This window comes from Antechinus flavipes, chromosome 3 (genome assembly GCF_016432865.1).
Source record: "Antechinus flavipes isolate AdamAnt ecotype Samford, QLD, Australia chromosome 3, AdamAnt_v2, whole genome shotgun sequence".
NCBI lineage: Eukaryota > Metazoa > Chordata > Mammalia > Dasyuromorphia > Dasyuridae > Antechinus > Antechinus flavipes.
In genome coordinates, this window is record NC_067400.1 from 326,530,198 (window position 1) to 326,550,872 (window position 20,675).

At 35.8% G+C, this 20,675-nt stretch overlaps 1 protein-coding gene across 4 annotated transcripts in view; it reads left to right on the forward strand.

The window, feature by feature from the left end:
- Positions 1 to 20,675, forward strand: part of EPHB1 (EPH receptor B1) — a 718,019-nt gene that overhangs the window by 514,423 nt on the left and 182,921 nt on the right. For all 4 annotated transcript variants that reach the window (XM_051985594.1, XM_051985595.1, XM_051985593.1 and 1 more), the window contains exon 5: positions 14,255 to 14,590. In XM_051985594.1, the coding sequence (XP_051841554.1) occupies positions 14,255 to 14,590 (336 nt within the window). The remainder of the gene's footprint in view (positions 1 to 14,254; positions 14,591 to 20,675) is intronic.

Here is a 20,675-nt window from a genome sequence, read left to right on the forward strand (position 1 = left end):
TTATAGAGTATATGAAGAAAAGTAAAATGAAATAAGCTTGATTGAAACTGTATTGTGAAGGGCTTTAAATACCAATATGAGGCATTTATTTCCATTTCATTCTAGAGGCAATACAGAGCTCCCGAAAACTCTTGAGGAAAGAAAATGACATGGTCTGACATATTTTGAGAGATTATTTTGGCAGCTGTGTAGGAATTAAGTTGGAAATGGAAGATGCTAAAAACAAGGAGATATATTAGGAGGTCATTTCAACCTACCAAGTGAGGTATGAGGAAGTCCTGTTCTAGGGAAGTGGTCATATGAGTAGCAGTGGTCATATGACTGGAGAAAAGGTGATGGAAACAAGAAATGTTGTAGAAATAGATTTGATGGAATGGAAACTCATTAGATATGGGGGCAGGATAGAATGAAGGAGAGCCAAGAACTCCAAGAAGACCAACTAGAAAAATTCAGGAGAAATGGGGATCTTTGGAAGAAAGGCAAATTTCTAGGGGAAGATAGTACTGTTTTACACATATCAAGTTCCAGATTTCAGTGAGACATTCCAGTGCAGATGTTCAGCAGGTAATGATTGGTGTGGAACTTGAGTTGAAGAAAAAAAGGTGAGCTACATAGGCAGACATGAGAGTCACCTGGACTGGTCCAGGTACACTAAGCAGGTTCTAGACTCTTTCTTAGTAGGATCTTAGATGTTCAGCATTATCATTTTGTTTAGAAACTCCTCAGAACAATAGATTCACACTGTTCAAAAGTTAACATAAAAATGTCTCCTCAAATCAAATGTAATTGACTTCCTAGATTTTCAGTACTATTCCTCCATTCCATTAGTGGAGCCAATTAAATCTTGACTATAAGTATTTTATAATTAATATTTGTTTGACCTGGGGTCAGGAAGAACTAGGGTTAAGTCTGGGCTCAAATACATATTACTTGCATAACAATGGATAATATTTACTTTCTCAATATACCAGATTAAGATTGAATAGCACAAGAATTTCTAATCTTTCTTAATGTAAACAGTTTCTATACCAGGGATTTCCCCCGAGGAATAAAAATTGCAAATCTGGACACATATACACACAGAGCACATGCTCAAACACATGCACACAAATGGCTAATACAAAATATACTAAATATATAGTTCCACATTTTCATACTCTCTTTCGCTGCACATTTTAGTATTATGCTGAGTTAACCAGGATGCATTCATCTCTAGAACTTGTCTATATTATTACTTTATGGTTTTTCCCCTTTCACTCTGTAACATCTTTTGTTCTGCAAAGTTAGACACAAGAATGTCTTGCTGAAAATAAATTCTATCCTTATCAGTGCCTCTGCAGACAGCTAGAGGCTCCTTTGCTCTTTCTGAACTGAAAAACTTATATAAGCAGCTTCCTGAATTCTGTTAATAGGATCACTACTGAGGCCAACAGGCAAAGTAAAGGAGCCAACTAAGTCATCTTCTATTCGGTAAGACTAAACACACCTGCACCAAAATATTTTCATAAACAATTCCAAACCGTCCAAATCTTTTTTGCCTTGAATTTTTGATTAGGGTAGAATCCCAAATCTTATCAATTTAGTAAATTGGGGAAACACCAAAATGAATGCTCTTTGGAAGATTCCCAAAATCATAGAATTTTAACACTGGAAGTGTTCTGACAGATTGTATATTGTGCAATGTCTTCATTTTAAATAAGAAAGATGGACCCTGGTAAATTCCCTCCCAGAGAGGGTAATGGATTTATCCATGGTCACATAGAAATTGGAATTAAAACCCGACTTCTGATTTTCAGGAGAGTCAAATAATTAGGGAGGAATCAATGCCCTTCTTTCTTATAGACTGAATAAAACATTAATATCACATACACATCTCTCTCTGTCTCTTTGTTTCTTGGTTTTTCTCTGTATCTCTTTCTCATACACACACACACACATACACACACATACACACACACACACATATATATACACACATGTAAAATTATTATATATATACTTCTATTTATCATTTATCTGGATACAGATAACATCTTTTTTATGTGTCCTTTATTTTTAATAATTTTTATGCATTTAAAATAGTCATAATAAGTTAGTCTTCCAAAGATATTCTTAAAATAATATTGCTGTTACCATACACAATATTTTCTTGGTTCTGCTCACTTTGCTTTTCATCATTTCATGCAAGTTGCCCCATGCCTTGGTAAGACCTTTGAGCTCATTATTTCTTATAACACAGTAGTATTCCATCACAACTCTACACCACAACTTATTCAGCCATTCCCCAGTTTATGGATCCTTGTAATTTTCAGTTCTTTTCCATCACAAAGAGAACTGCTATAAACATCCCACTGACATTCCATGTTGTGATTATTACTTGTGAATTTCCCTCCATCTTATTTTTGCTCATTATTTTCTCTCTCAGCCTCCCTTTATACCTGATCCCTGCTATGTATCTTTTCTCCTCATTCTCCAATACGACCCCAATACTGTCCTGCAGTTTTCTCACCTCTCTATATGTTCAGAAAATACACCATTTTTCTTCAGTGGTTCAGTATCAATATAAAGGGCAATTCAAAAGGAGGTCTGATTTCATCCAATGTCAGCACAATAAGGTTTTATTTACGAAGTCAGTAAAGAAATTAAGTTGAACCCTAAGCATATGGGTTGCTCCCCAACAGTGATAAAGCACTTGATAGCTAACAATTATAACTGTTGCACATATGGCTTCTCCTTTAATCAAAGAATTCTCACCCTGGATCCATATGTGTGGTGACTGGCTTTAATTTTCAAAAAGTCTAGCACCTAAAATAAGGTTAAAACTCGTTTTTTCATGTCATTTGTCTCATCATGTCCCAACTCCAATCCCCTAAGAAAAGAATTCTTGAAGCTTAGATTTGGCTCATACCTGGGGATGAGATTGGAATGGGAAAGCATTTATTAAGAACTTACTGTATGCCAAGCACTGTAATAAGTATCAAGGATACAAATAGAAAAAAATACAGTCCCTGCACTCAAGGGTCTTGCATTTTAATTGGTGAAAACAGCACATAAATAGGATTCATGCTCATATTCAGTTTATAGCAGAAGGGAAAGCCAGTTAGCACTTACATTCTGTCAGGGAAAGTAATGGGGTATTAGCAATGCCCCAAGGACCTTGTGAAACAATGGAAGGACACATGGTCCCCAATCAAGAGGAGAACAATTCCAAGTGTCAGAATGTAGTAGGACTTAAGGAAGGCTGGCTGCAGAAGGGGGGGGGGGGGATGGAGAGGGGAAGATTCAGCCTTAAGCCAACAGTAGGTGTCCTATGTTTAGTGGGAACTAGGCAATGTGACCAAGACAACTAGGTTGTAGAAGGGAAAATCCATGACTCTTCACTAACCAGTGATGGTAGCTTCTTTAACTGCTTACCAGAAAAGACAAATGTTACAAGCATCCATTAATAAAAACTTAAATAAATGGCAGTAATAACCACTATTATATTCTTCTGGAAAGGTGAGACTTAAAAATCATAAAAAATAAAAATAAAATGTTTGCCAGGACTACTGAATAGAATATTTCACAGGACTTTGGCTCATCCTTTTATCATTGATTATTTTCAATGCAGAAAATCCTTCTTCTGATATCAATTAGCTCTGATAAAGGTCCTACATTCTTTTGGACATAAATTCCCAAGAAGGTCTTCAAGACTGGAAATTTCCATCACATAATTGCTAATCGATCACCTATAATCAGGAAAAGAAATGTAAAGCAGAAGAAGTAGCTAGGATTCTGAGATACATTTTCAGGCTTGTCCAAGTAAGCCCTATGCTTTAGATGCCATGTGGCTAGGGTTGATAGGAGGAAAGTTGATCCATCCCTCATCTCTCAAAATAGAGATATGAAAATTTCTGATTATGTGTGACTGCCTTTTTAAAGATTCGAGTCAGTGGCCATAAACTTTCAACCTCCTGAGTCCTTCAATATAGAAGCAAGTAGGACAGTTAAATCATGCCTATTATAGTGTTAAGCCTTGATGGGGGAAGGAACACAGAAGAAAAAGAATGCTTGGTCCTTGAACTCAAGAACTAAAACTCTCATTAAGAAGAAAATATAAAATCATTTAAGAGTTAGAATGCATAAAAACATATGATGTTATATAATTAAGTGAATATGTTCTTTAGCTGATGTTACAGCCTCCTACAATTCATCAATCCTGCAAATTATTACTAGCTTCATGTACTTTCAGGAACACTTTCATCACACAATTCCACTGATCCAAAATCCCTTTTGGTGCCCCATTTATTGAAGGATATAATCCAAACTATTTATCTTGCTTTTTGGAACCACTCAATGATCTATCTTCACAACTAATATTCTCATTATCTTTTATATTCTTCATTTTCATCCTCGCCTTTGTATTCTCCACTTAGGTAACATTCCCTTGTTCAAGTTTCACCTCCATGAAGCCTTCCCCAGCCTTCTGGCATGTAGAAATCTCCCTCTTCTTTAACCTATGATCACTCACTTGAGCACTTAATTATACATCATTGTACCTTTTCATGCATGCTTATTCAATTTTTTTTTCCTTGCCTCCTTTATGAGATTTTTAGTTTCTTGAGTTCAAGGACCATGATTTATTTTTCTTCTGTGCCCTTTCCCCATCAGGCCTTAAAACAATGTTTCACACAGAATATGTATGTGCTCAATATTTGTTTAATTGAATTAAAATTTATAGAGAGTGAGCCTAAATCATTTTTTAGGCATTGGAAGAGGACTATGTGGAACAGAACTTGAACTCTCCTCAGAGAAAATCAGGAAATCTTCACTTGCAAACTTCATTACAAACATCATTGATCACTGCCACCACCATCATCACTAGAAGCATGAAAAGTCATTTAGACAGCCCTCAGAAGCACATAACATTGTGCTAAAAGCATTTCAAGCTTATCAAGGACAATCAGGTTTTTTTGGCATTTTGGACCAGCATGAAATTCACTTCCAAATTATTGTAAAAGGCTCTGACCCATCGGTATGTGGACAGTTTGCTTTAATAAGATTCCTGATAAAGGAATTGGCTTTCTGAGCTATCTGTCATTCTGATTACTCGAGAGCTCCCATTTCAGCCTAATGCCTACAAATAAACTCACAAGTTCCTTCCCACCTATTCCATTGTCTCTCCCTTCTCTTAAAAACATCATCTCTACAAAATCACATTTAAAGAGAGAGAGAAATTATCTCAACACAGTAACAGTCTTAAGCTACTGCACTGTTTCTTATCAAGTGTCCATTTTGTTGTTGCTGTTGTTTTAACCTCTTAGGTGCACTAGTGCCTTCTCCACTCTTTTCATTAAAAACCATTCTCAGTGGATAACTCATAGATGGTGCCTTTCCTTCATCAGAAAAAACTCCTAACACCACCCCAAAAGAAAATAGATAAATGTATTCTTTCTTTTTAAAAAAGGCAGAATTTTCCTAGCCATTTTAACAGAGTGCTTTCATCTAACAGTAACCCTGGCAACAGATCAGAGAAATTCTCAAAAAAAGCCTGTCTGTACATAATTAAGAAAAAAGAGGAAGAGAACATGATATTAAGGAGCTTAGATCCATGGAGACAATGACTCAAAATCCTTCTTATTATATTTCTCTAAGATTTTATTTGGGAAAAAAAAAAGCAGCAGAATTCTCTCTTATTCTTTTTCTTTCTCTCTCACTGTCTCTCTTACTGTCTCTCGCTGTCTCTGTCTCTCTCTGTCTCCCTCTCTCTCTCTCCCCTCTCTGTCTCTCTGTCTTTTTCACACAAAGAAACACATACACAGAAGGAGACAGGGACAGAGACAGAGAAAGAGAGAGAATAAATTTTAACACAATCATCTTAGCTGCTCTCACTTTTGGGAAAGATGACCAGAGGTCCAATTTCTGAATTAACATTCTCTGTACAAAAGTACAAATACTAGGAATATGATCTTAGGTTGGAGTCTTTCTTTGGAGAAATTTATTTTGAGTTCCATTGATCTGGTCATAATATTAATTTTTGTCCAAGGCAAAAACGTCAAGGAAAGAAGAGAGAGCTATATATATCATAGAAGTTCTTTAAATGACAATCTGATGCAATGAAGGAAATCCTAGATTTAGTGTCAAGAGAGCTGAATTCCAGCTACCACTTTCTGCCTAAGTTTCTTTGGATAAATCATTTCACCTCTTAAGATTGGACCCTTAATCATCTGTAAAAGAAGGGGGTTGGAATCATAAATCTTTACAATCCTTTATAATTCTAAATACTCTGATCTCAGGTCTTATTTGGGATTCAAATTTCTGATTGAAGCTGTTGACTTTTATCTTTAAGAGACACTGGGGAGAACCCTGTAAATACAAATTTCTAAGCTGATCTATATTCAATCTAATGGACTATATGATTTTACAGTCCTTCCAATAAGAGTAAGCTCTTTTCATAATATAAAGATAGCTAACAAAGAGGCACTTGTATAGTGTATTGAGAGCCAGTTTCTCAGAGTTAGCCAAAGCTGAATTCAAGTCTTAAATATTATCATATGTTGGTTATGTAACTGAGCAAATCAACCAACCTTTCTCAATATTTCAGTTAATCTTGTAATTGAGCAGTTGCCCAAAATATCAAAAAATATATTTTTTCCATTGGTAATTCCCTACTATAATGAAATGTTTCACATAGAAGAAAAAAGGTAAATGAGACTGACCATGATCTAAATAAGCACCAATTCTGTTTTAAATATTTTTCAAGTTTTGATTTGCCTAATACCTGAAAAATTCAGATCCTTTGACTCCAAATTCAATGACTATTTGGAGTCAAAAGATCTGAATTTAAATCTCAGCTCTTAGTCACTTATTATATAGTTAAGCTTAATCAGGTGAATTTGCCTCTGAGCTGCAGTTTTCTCAGCTACAAAATAATGTGGTGTGGTCTAAATAACTTCTAAGATTACTTTAGCTCTAGTTGCTGGGACTGATTTTTATCCTGGTATAATTCTTTCAAGATCTGAACTTATGTTACTTTTGTAGGAATAATTAGCTGAATTGAAGTTCTGTATTTGTGAATGATTTGTGAATTGTTTCTGTAATAATCCTGATGAATCATAGGGACCATCTCCTTGCCCCTCTCTCCCATTAGTTCAAAGCATTAAATATTGCACTAAGTACAAGGGATACAAGGTCAAAATTGATACCAGGCCCTGCCCTCAAAAAACTTATCTTCCAGTGTCTACATGTATGTATCTTTTTCTTTTTTTTGGGGGGGGGTGGTCACATATTTTATTTTATTTTATTTTTTAATTTTAATAGTTTTTTTAGTTCCAAGTTATATGCATGGGTAATTTTACAGCATTGACAATTGCCAAACCTTTTGTTCCAGTTTTTCCCCTCCTTCCCTCCACCCCCTCCCCTAGATGGCAGGATGGCCAATACATGTTAAATATATTAGAGGATAAATTAAATACAAAATAAGTATATATATCCAAACCATTATTTTGCTGTACAAAAAGAATCGGACTCTGAAATTTTGTACAATTAGCCTATGAAGGAAATCAAAAATGCAGATGAGCAAAAATATAGGGATTGGGAATTCGATGTAATGGTTCTTAGTCATCTCCCAGAGTTCTTTTGCCTGGTGTAGCTGGTTCATTTCATTACTGCTCCATTAGAACTGATTTGGTTCATCTCGTTGCAGAAGATGGCCACATCCATCAGACTTGATCATCCTATAGTATTGTTGTTGAAGTATATATAATGATCTCTTGGTCCTGCTCATTTCACACAGCATCAGTTCGTGTAAGTCTCTTCAGGCCTTTCTGAAATCATCCTGTTGGTCATTTCTTACTAAAAAATAATATTCCATTTTATTCATACACCACAATTTATTCGGCCATTCTCCAATTGATGTGCATCTGTTTAGTTTCCAGTTTCTGGCCACTACAAAGAGGGCTGCCACAACCATTCTTGCACACATGTATATATCTTTTTCTTTGAAGCTTCCTATCTGTGGTATAGTAGATAGAACTGGATATTAGCCTGGATAATAGTCTGGAGTTAGAGAGAATTCAAATCCATCCTTACTTACTTACTTATTTAATTACTAGGTGTGTGACTCTGGGCAAATCAACCTTTGCTGGTCTCAGTTTCCTCAACTATAAAATAGGAATAATAATAGCACCTATGTCCTAGGATTGTTGTAAAGATCAAATGAGATGATATTTTTAAGGTGCTTTTTTTCCTTCCTATTCCCCACTTCTACCAAAATAAAAAATTACCTTGTATATGGCTTTGTGATTATATCTTCTATTTCTTCTGGATTGGACTACAATCAGTCTTAAGCTCTCCTTTACCTGTTCAGCCTTATTCTGCCTATAACCCAATGCTAAATAATTAATAATTATTTGGACAGTGCCTTCTCTGAGAATTAAATTGAGTGATTTATTTGTGTATAGTTATGCTATGTTGAGTTAAATAAACATGTCATCTCAGAAGAAGAGAACTAACAGATTATCTGATCTAGCCTCTTAATCAGAATATAAATCCCATCTAAAATGGTAAGTCATTACCTGATTTTCACCTGAAGAATACCAGTAAGGAGAATTCATTTCCTTTTAAAATGGTTATAATTCTTCATATTGAGTCAAAATCTACCTTCCTGCAATTTCCAACTCTTACTTTTGATGCCTGACCTCTTCAAGCTTCCAATCTAATGATAGCATCATATCCAAAACAAGAATTAGTTAAGATAAATTAGAATGTATGGACTGTGAGCAAAGATTGTCCCTATATATCTAGGACACAACAGTGAACTTATTGGACTTTCCAAGTAGTTATTCACTATTCATTACTTCAGGGACATGTTTCTGTTTATTGTTATGCAGATGGGTGGGAAATTCTTGAAAGCTTTTTGTAAGACTCTGATAAAAATTCTTCATGAATTCTGCCCTGTCAGAAGCAAACCTGAAAATTGTACTTTAGCTCAGGTCTAATGGGCTGCATAGAGTACTTGACTGATTTTCTTTCATGTTTTAATAGAATCCTATCTAACACTGGCTTTCTACTACAATGTTTTGTCATTGACTGATTCAACATATAATCCTTCCCCAGTGCCCCATGACCTGGTTGTTATTCCCTCATTTTATACATTGGCATTTGATTCCTGTCTCCAGTATAAACCACTTTACACACGGCCTCATTCAGTTGCAGAGTGTCATGTGAATTGATTCCGAATGCATTACTAATATCAACATCTGCTCGGGCAAATTCTTTCTGTCCAAAGATGATATTTCCAGAGGATGTTGTTTTTCTGTTCACTAAACAGTGAGAAAATTCAGGGACCTGTTACTCATGGTTGAACTCCTTTTTTTCTTCTCTGAAAGAAGAGCTCATCTCCTGAGACCATGTCCACTGGCTTGGTAATGTGGCATATTGAGCAGATTACTGTTTTCTCAGGGATATATGACTGACAAAGAATACTTGAGACAAAGGTATCACTTTTACAAATAACCCATTCTAGAGACAGGGATAGTTATTGGACTTGTGATTTCACTAAAAAGAGAAAAATTCCCAGGTAAAGAAACTTATCTGCAACTGCAGATTGTAGTTGGCATCTTCTTTACAACTTAAAATATATAGAGTTGTCTGGGTGGTTAAATGACTTATCCAGGGTTACAGAATACGTCAGAGAAGACTCATACTTAGGTTTTTCTGGTTTCTAGACCGTTTTCCATTCACTAGGACATACTGCTTTTCAAAAGGTACTAGATGATCAAATGGCTACTCATTGGGGATATTATTGAGGGCCTTCCTCCATTCACATTCTTAGTCACAGAAAGAAGTTGATTTTGCTGATGTCCTTTCCAGGTGAGAAGGCTGCACTGATAAATCATTAGAGACGAATTCTATTATTCATCTTAACTGAGAAGTCTGGAAAGAATAGCTTGGGGGTTCAAAATCTATTATTGGGTAGGACCAACCATATACTTGCAATGTCTTCTATCTTCAAAGGAGTAGATTTCAATGTATTTTCCATAACTCTTATCTCACAAGCTAACCATTTCTTCATTAATAACATTGTCTCTATAAGCAACCAGGGACTTTCCATAAAACAGCTTTGTTATATCTTTACTTTGAAGTTAAATCCTTACTTTCTGTCTAAGAGTTTCCCAAATATCAGAACTCCTCTGGTTCTATAGAAGTCAGTTCTCAAGGTTGTTATGATCACCATGTTGGTCTCCAGGAATTCACTCTCCCTCTCTCCTTTCAATTTTGAGGAGGCACCAGATGGTGTGAGATTTCCAGATGTAAATAATTCCAGGATTCCAGATTAACACTGAGATCTTAGACACTGATTTTGTTCTTTGGAGATAATAATAGCAATCACCTTCCAGGATGTAAGGATCAAAGATATTTGTAAAGCACTTAGCAAAGTGCTTGCCACATACTAGATGGTTTCCCTTTCCTTTTCTTTTTCCCTTTCCCTTCCCCTTATGAGAATATTAGACCTGGTTGGACTGTAAGAGCTAAGATATTGTACCCTGGCCAGACTTTGGGTAAGTAAGCATGGATGAATATAATTCAGAGTTCCATCCTCTGATTTCCTCATAGATCTGGTTATGTTTGGCATAAATGAATGAATGAAAGGATATATATCTTTTTTTTAATTATTAAACAATTAGGTGCTTTGCACTCTGCTAAGTGCTTGGGATACAAATAGGGAAGCTAGACAACCCCTGTTCTCCAAGGCACTCATTCTAACAACACAACACGCAGATGGTTTCAGCTCTGTCAGAGAAAGGCTATGTGACTCCAGGGCACTAACAGCAAAGCAGATTAATGTCTCTTCTTTAGTATCATTTCCACTGATAAAATCACATTGGGTTCTGAGGTTGGACCACTTGGCAGTACCAAGAATTTTGGTGGCAAGTTCCTTTTCTGGATATTGGACTGCTATGGCTCCAGTACCTGCATGAATTATTGCCAGGCTGCATCTCCACAGGGATGACTTCCCAAGATGATGGCTGAGGGCACTGTGCTAGAAGCAGGTGAGGGACATGTTGCCAATATTAGGATTCTTGCACTTATCTCCTTGTCAGTGACGCGTGGTCAGCAGTTAGGATAGGGTGGAGGCAAGGAAAGCACATTCTTTTCCATAATGATTTTCTCTCAATGATAAACAACGGTTCAGGCTAGAAGGAAGATTAGGTGAAGATCCTGTGTTATTTTGATTGGAAAGGTGATCAAGTGGTGCTGGTAGTTTGATTCTAAGACACAAGACATAAGCATTAAAGACTACAATAGAGGATCTTGAATCAGGAAGAGCTGAGTTCAAATTTGGCCTTAGATATTTCCTAGCTGTATTACCATAGGGAAGTCATTAAATGACCTCTGTCTGCCTTAGTTTTCTCAGCTGTAAAATGGGATAATAATAGCATTTCACTCTCAAAATTACTGTGAGGATAAAATGAAATAATATTTGTAAAACACTTTGCAAAACTTAAAGTCCTATATAAATATTGTTGTTTTTATTACTATTATTATTATTATTATTATTATTATTATTAACTGGGCATAAACAACAATTTTCCCTATAATCTGCCTCGAAGGGGTAAGAGAGAAAAGAGATGGTTTTCCATGCTTATCAATGTTTATTTATGTGCCTTCTTTGTGGAAAGAGAACAAATTCTTTCTTCCTCTTCTTACCTAGAGAACAAAGGTGTGAATGAGACAGTAGATGGATAGACTCTGTTATTCACTGTCTACTTTGACCTATGTTAAGACATCCCACTCCTCTGAGCCTCAATTTATTAATTTCTAAAATAAAAAGACTTGAATTACTTGATATCAAATTCCTTTCCAGTTATAACATTCTATAAAGTCCAAGACTCTGGCCTTTTTGCTATTCCTCACACAATATCAGATCTCTGAGCCTTTGGAGATGCTGTCCCCTGTTCCTGGACTGATCTGGCTTCCACCTCGTAGGATCCCTAGGTAACCTCAAAGCTCATTTAGAGTGCATCCTTTTATAGGAGGCTTTTTCTCATCTCCATCTCTCTCCACCCTCTCCACTATCCCAGTCTACTGCCATTGTATTTCCCCAAAACAAACAAAACCCCTATATTTATTTTGTATATGTTTTGCATAGGACAGCAATGTGGCAAAGTGAACAGAAAGCTGGTCTTGCGGCCAAAAAGACCTTAGTTGACATTTGATCTCTGCCATATACAGACTATAGCAATCAACCAATTAATAAACATTTATTAAGCAGCTACTATGTGCCAGGCACTGTGTTAAGCATTGGGGAAACAAAAAGAGACAAAAGACAATTCCTGTTCTCAAGGAGTTTACAATTGAATGGGATAGACAACATACAAACAAATATAAAAAAAGGAAAATATATATAGGATGAATAGGGAAAAAAATTAAAAGAGAGAAGATACCAGAATTAAAAGGGGATGGGGGAGGCTTCCTGTAGAAGGTGGTATTTTAGTTGGACCTTACTGGAAGACAGGGAGTTCAGTGGTTGAACAGAGGAGGGAGAATATTCCAGGCAGAGAGGACATCTGGAGAGATTACTTGGAGCCAGGATGGAGCAATCAGTATTACATGGAACAGCCAGAAAGCCACTGACAGTGGATTAAAAAGTTTGTGTCAGGGAGTAAAGTATAAGAAGACATTGGACAAGGCATTCATTCTCAGCATATAGGCAACTCTCAGAGTATAAATTTCAGAAAAGTACTGCCTAACTTGCTTTGTTAGGAAGTCCCTTAATGGAAGCTCCCTATCAGTAATATCTTGGGTTCAGTTCCTATACCCTGCCCTAAATTTTGTATATATCCATTTATACATATGTCACCCTACTCCCACCTCCCCACCCCAGCCACAGAATGAAACCTTCTTGAAGGGAGGACAATTTACTTTTTTTCTCTTTGTATTCTCAGTGTCTATCATATTGTAGACATAAAATATATGTGTGGATTAATTGGTTCTATGATTAGATTATATCTGTAATTCTTTTGGATCTGTGACTCTGTGATTCCATCCCAAGACATTTTATAGCTCTGAGAAAGCAAAAATATTATGAAGCAAAGGAAAAGGAAGGAGGGGAAATGAAAACATGCAAATCACAACAGGAGTAATGAAAATGTATGTTTCTAGATGAGTTTTCAAAATGTGATCCATGGACCTCTGAAGGTCTCTGTCATCCTTTCAGAGGATCTTCAATGTCTAAATTATTTTCATAATAATGCTAAGATGTTACATGCCTATTAAAATAATCCTCCTTTTTTCAAAACATATCTGTGTGAGGACAGATTTTTTTCATATATTTTAACCAAAACATATCACAACAATTTGAATATGGAAACAGATATGAAAATCCAATTGTCTTCTATTAAATCAGACATTAAAGAAATTTGAAAAAATAAAACAATTCCAATTTTCTCGTGATGTTTTTGCTTTTGAAAATGTAGTTGCTTTTCATTTAAAAAGTGTTATGTTAATTTGTCATTGTTTTTTATTTTAAATGAATTATTAAATAGGCATCTAAAATATATCTATTTTAATTTCTACAATAAATATCTGTAGATAATATAACCAAATATAAGCAAGAGGTCTTTGAGATCATCAATAATTTTTAAAATTTTAGGACTGGGGCAGCTAGTTCATTCAGTGGTTAGAGCACCAGCCCTGAAGTTAGGAGGACCTGAGTTCAAATCTGATCTAAGACACTTAATACTTCCTCGCTCTGTGACTCTGAGCAACTCAGTTAACCCCAATTGCCTCAGAAAAAGAATAAAACAAAACAAATTGTAGGACTACTAACACAAAATAATATTAGGATCACTGATCCAGAGTAATGTTTTAATTTGTTATCACTATATTGCTTCGAACAGAAAAAAAAAGAAAAAAACTTTCTGGATCTTACCTTCAGGAATTTTATACTTAACAAGATGTATCACTTTATATATCTTTTACAATTTTATGGATTGAGATTTAATGAATAGGAAACTAGCATCGATCATCATATTATAAGTTTTAGTGATGTAAGGAGAAGGAGCCTAGAGTGATCATTTTATAAAGAACATAGAAATAACTGGGTAGCCTCTCCCTAGCCTTAGAGAGGAACAAATAGACAAAAATAGTATGAGGGGTTCTCAGATGAGGTATGCTATACATATAATCATACAAAAAGTATAGTTATGAAAGGCTGAAGACCACATTCTATCCAAAGGAATAATCTTTGAGCAATCCTTTCCTCCCACAGGTGTTCCCTCAGGTCCCCGAAATGTCATCTCCATCGTCAATGAGACATCCATTATTCTGGAGTGGCACCCACCACGAGAAACAGGAGGGCGTGATGATGTAACCTACAACATTGTCTGTAAAAAATGCCGGGCAGATCGCCGAAGTTGTTCCCGTTGTGATGACAATGTGGAGTTTGTGCCCAGGCAGTTGGGTCTAACTGAGAGCCGGGTTTTCATCAGCAGCCTTTGGGCCCACACTCCCTATACCTTTGACATCCAGGCAATCAATGGAGTGTCTGGAAAGAGTCCTTTCCCTCCACAGCATGTCTCAGTCAACATCACTACAAATCAAGCTGGTGAGTCCCAAAGACACAGGATGTGTCTCTTTGGTGTCTGTCTTGTCTGTTTTTCTGTCTATGTGTCTATGGTTAATTGGTTTGCTTCATCTGGTTCATCAGGAGAAGTAACATTCAAAATAAGACTTTTCTTGACTATATAGTTCATAACATGATGATACATCAGACTTCCAGCAATGTACTGGGATAGCAAAGCAGTGTATTCGTATTGCAGAAGACGTAACACATGTATTTCACTTATTTTTTTCCAATATTAAACAATGAGAGAATTTCTTCTTTTTAAGCATGAAAGTCATAAGGCAAAACAAACAGAAAGTAGAATGCCCAAGGTTAGGAATTTAGCACAATTTCTAGCATATTAATAAAACCCAATGAATATGTTTTGAACGAGTGAATGAATGAATGAAAAGACTTAGCAAGCACTTATTACATGTGATACACCAAATGTGCATGTGCCTACATTGAAAGGCTCTAATCATAGGTACATAAACCCTACTTTAATAGAAATCTAATTAAAGATGATTTCTAGAGAAGCTTAAGATAAATATATAGCATATGCTACTTGAGAGGAATTTGGCCATGTTCATGGAGAACTCAAATTATGAGACTAAATTACCCTACATTTTCCTTTTAAAAAGAAATCATAAAACATCTTCCTTTTCTGCTTTTTCATTCAATATCTCTTTTGTTTTCAAATATTAATTATATTCTTCATTTTTTTCTCATTCTCTGTCCTTAATTCAGTTAATTTCTTTTCCATTGCATCTATTCAGTCAGTCAGTCATTCATTCAAAAATATTTATGGAATATATACTATATACTACTGTATATGATCTGTGCTGGATGTTTTCAAGACAAAAATAATTATAGTACATTACACAAGACATATTCATTGTTTTCTAGGATCTAGGTAGAAAAATTCATAAAGACAGTTAATGAAATAACTATGACACAAGATAATATATAATAAGGACCATATTGAGGTCAGGGTGGTTACTGATGGTATCAAGAGTGAATTTAAGTTTACACCAACCCAAAGGCCTATAAGGCATTAAAGCTATTCAAACCAATCCCCTGATATGAAATCTACCCCTGTGGCACATGTTGTTGTTGTTGTTCATTTGTTTTAGTAGTGTATAGCTCTTTTTGATCCCATTTTTGGCAAAGAAACTGGAGAGGTTTGCCATTTCCTTCTACAACTCCTTTATTGATGAGGAAACTGAGACAACCAGGGTTAAATGACTTGCACAGAGTCCCACAGCTGGTTAAGTGTTGAGGCCAGATTTAAACTCAGAAAGATGAGTCTTCCTGACTCCAAGCCTGGCTCTCTATCCCCTGTGCTAACTGAGACATGTGAGATCCAGCTCTGAGTGGTTTATATCATTACCTATTTTTCCCATGATAGGAAATGAAGAATGATTATGGAAGGCCTTTTCATAGGCCTTTGGTTTGAATAAGTCCTTGGAATATGAATAGTATTTCAATAGAGTAAAATTGAGTGGGGGGAGGCATTATAAGGTAGAAGAAATACTATAAGGTAGAAGAAATACTATAAGCACAGTGCTTTCCTTCATTCCTCCCTCCATCCTTTCCTCTTTTCTCCTATTCCTAACCTTTCCCCTTTTCTTTCCTCTCTCATTCCCTACTTTCCCAATACACTTTTTCCTTTCCTTTCTCTATTTGCTGCCCCTTCCCCTCATTTCCCTTTTCTTTTACTTCCCCTTCCCCCATCAAGGTCTCTTTCTATCTATTTAAATGCCAGGCATCTTTGATAGCAGATGATTCTTGGCAATTGAATGTCAAGATGGAGAAGAAAAAGAGGTGTTACAGGAGAGTTTTTACTATCCAGATGGTTGCTTTGAGGTGGTGTGTGTGTCTGTGTCTGTGTGTGTATATGTGTTCATGTGTGCATGTTTATATGTATGTATATGGTCACACTTTTTCTGCATACATGTGGAATGATAAATAAAGGTAGAAGTGTGGAACCCTCCAGTTGGTGATCACAGCCTTCACTGCCATGGAAACAAAGGTCATTACAATCCATTCTGAGAAAAAAAAAGGAAATGATAATTCTTGCATTATGTTGAACATGTAACATGGGCAGCCTTTGTTAACAGTATTTCCCTTGGAGAGTTTAAAGCAGAAAACTGGCTTAAATATTTTAGTATCCTAGTTTCTGGGAATAAGAATTCTGTCAGACTGTCATGTTATGTTGGTGCTTGGCCGTCATTTCAAACTTTCTAACCATGTGCTAACAAACCTGCCACTTAGATCTATTAGCTTTTATTTCTGTTCCTCTCTTCATTTTTCCCCTGTTATTCCCAAACCTGCCCATCTGCTAATTTATGCATGTGCCTTCCATGATGACTCTGAGGAAATACATGAGTATTACAAATATTTATTTTAATTTCCATCCATTTGCTTATGCATTGATGAATTTCTCAAATTCTTTGTCATCCATCTACCTCTACCATTTTTTGTTCCTAGTCAACGCTCCCTTTTTCAGTCTCTTCAGTTCCTTCTCTACCTTCACTGCTATCTTTCTTTTGACATGCTGGCATTTTACCATGGGAATGTTTGCCCTTAAAGAGAGCTCCATCATTGCTCAGCTGTGACACTTGGATAACCCACTACAAATAGAAGAGTTATGTGTTGACTGAAAACAAAGATGTGTGCCAAGTGGGTATATATAAGGATGCTCGTTTGGGAGATAAAAAGAGGAAGGTCAGTTGGATTTCCAATGACAGATTCTGAGTATTTTTCTACAGTTGTTTTTCCTTCATTTTTTTGTAGAGGACCAATGGCATCCCTGATGGTGATTTGACTTAAACATAAATTGGATTTAAGTGAGGCAGGATTGCACAAAGATGTCAGTCTCACTCTCTCTTCCTGAGTCATTGAAATCCAGTGACAGAACAAAAGTGAAGACTACTGGTGATGGCTTGGGATACGGTGGATGACCTGGGTCCTAGGCTAAACCCCATTTGGTCATTATTTGGATTTTGATTGACTTAGATTGAATGTAAATAGCAGTTATTTCTGCTTTGGCCAGAAACCCTCCCAGATTTTTTTTTTTTAAGATTTTTTTTTTGACCATATGAAAGAGAAGATTTTTTTCCCCTCATTTGTTATCTAGCCTTAATCACTGATTGGGGTTGCCTGAGTCACATTGAGACCTGTTGAAGAACTTTAAAAGGCCAAGGTTTCCAACTGCATCCAAGGCCATTTCCAGACATTTTGACCTACGTATTGCCACTGGACCCAGATGGCTCTGGAGGGGAAAGTGAGGCAGGTGATCTTGCACAGCCCTCCCTCCTTCACTTCAATTTAGTTCACTTGCATGTCATGGTATCACCTCCCTAATGTCATGGTCCTTTTGGAGAACAAAGGAGAAACAACAATAACAACCACCTCTGGATGATTTATTTGTCTTCAGTGCCTGACCAAGCTCTAGACACTCCATAGCACCTGCTTCAGCTGCCTTCATAGCCATTGGAACAAATTATTCTCATTCATCTACTCATCTGGGAAAAGTCTACACATCCTTGGAGCAGATGCTCCTCTACCTCTGATGGGGGTTGAGGCCTGTCAGTTACCTTTGACCTGGTTTAGTTTATATATCAAGATGGTTTATTGGGGTATGGACTTGATACATCTCTTTGGAGTCACAGGTGAGAGGTGGGTTAATCAGTTGAACACCAGAGAAGGAAAAGCAGCCCTGAAAAGGGATCTGCAAGCCTTCACATCAAAGGTACCAGTTCTTTTGAACAACTCATATACTCCTCTTTCCACATAGTAAACAATTACAGGTATGTTCTTTGTCAGTAATTGCTCATTATTTAAATTTTTTTAGTGGAACAGTATAATATTTTCTGATGTAGGAATCAAAAAACCTAGTTTTGAGTTCAAAAGTCTCAGTAGCTGGAAGGAACCTGAGAGATTATTCAGACCAACTCCCCAATTTTGCAGTTACGGGATTGAAGATCCAGGGAAGTTCAATGATTTGCCTAAAGTTACAGATACAAAGTGTGATGTTAACATAATATAATATAATATTTATTATGAATATCATAATATAATTATTTATTTTATAGCATATGTAATGTATAAATAGAATCTATTTATTATAATAAATAATTATAATGTATAATAATATCACATTATTATTAAAAATGAGAAAATGAAAGCTCAGAGGATTATAATCAGAATTAGCCTCAGTACCAGGAGTGAACTCCATAACTAGCATTTTATTCCTTATGTTAAGCTACCTCAGCTCATTTGGGCAAGTCATTTAGGAGATCAAGTGGAAAAGAACCTTGAAGATCATTTCATCCAAATAATTCACTTTATAGATAAGGAAACTTGGGGTAGGAGTAGTAGTGGCAAAATAAATTGACATATTTATACAATTAAAGTTACAGATCTGGGATTAGGAGTGTATTCAATAGTCTTGTGCTAACACCACATAGTTTCTCAGTCCTATTTTCCTATTACTTAATTTTACCACCCACTTACTTGAAGGTTTTGTTTTGTTTTATTTTTATGTTGTTGTTTTTTCTAGACCTGTGATTTCATTATATAAAGAGCTCCCGGTGAAGATCTTTCTCTACCATTGCACATGGGCATTTTTTGTTTTTGTTTTTGCATTTTGAAAGGCTTATTAGAGAACTCCCTGAGGACAATGAGAATTTATGTAACTTGCTAGGGTCCCACAGCCAGTAAGTGACAATGTGTCAGTGGTGAGATGTGAATCCAAACCTTTTCTTTTTTTTTTTTTTCCCTAGAAAAATCATAGGCATTTTTATTTAGAGGTACATAGATGATCATGGACTGTTTTATTATGTTCCATTTAAGTGATGCATCATTCATATTCAACTCCATTAGTCCATCTTACAATGCAAGTGCAGATAGACTTAGGAGATTAATGAGAGCGATCCTTTTGAGGTAGTTGGTGCTGTAAAAGGAATATATAATTAAATACACTCAACAGAAAAACTCTTTTTTTTCAGGATTTCCCTCTGACATTAATCAAGTATTTAAAACAGGTTCAAGAAATATGAAGTTTGCCTTGGGAGAATTGTCTCTCCTGTCACTCAGCAATAACAAAGTTAGTGAAACTTTTAAAAATGAAGGACAAATGGCAGGACACTTCATTTTTTTCCCAAATCCATGAATATTTCTCCTGTTAAAGAAGTGATTCCCATTTATGGAACCCAGGTCTTTTCTACTTTGCTATATTCCCTATCTACTTTGTGAAATAGTTCATTTTATAAACAATGGTTTCCATAAGCTGGATTTCAAATTGTTTTCAGCCATATCACTATCAAAATGAAACATTTCCAGTTCTTTACCTTTCTGACATTGTTTCTTTTTTTTTTAACCTATATTTCTTTTTTCCACAGTGTAATTATAAGAATCCAAATGATACAATTCAAGTCAAGTATTTTATAACCTTTTTTACAAATGTGTTTTGCTGTTACTATATGTTGAGGATGATTACAACATATTTTAGTCATAACATAAAACATGTATACCTATATTCATAATGTCCAAAGAAAGATCCTTATCCTAATCCTTCCTCTCATTTATGCTGTATATTATAGCATTGCCATCTGCAAAACATAATTGGCAGATTAATATTGCCCTCTGATATCTTCAAATTTGGACTGAGTGTCCCCTAAAGGATAGGAATGGCTGAATGCTTCCTCAGATCCATTGCTTGGCTCAAATCCAAAGAGTGAGGAGGTTGTACATATGTATGGATTGTGATATTTTCCTGCATAACCTTACCTTAAAATTAGCACTTTGCTTCTCTGCAAGGGAAGTGCTAATGATTGGAAAGTATTGATGACATGCTTTAAGCATTGGTAAGAGTTTTGGAATTGGAATAAAGGGATACGGATTGAAATCCCAGTTCTGTCATTTATTACCTATGTCACCTTATAATGTATAAATGATCAAGTGAACAAATGAACAGTTGAAAAGGCATTTATTAAGAGCTTACTATGGGCCAAGGTCTATGTCATTTATTAGGGATACAAAAGCAAAGGCAGTTCCTGCTCTTAAAGAGTTTACATTCTATATG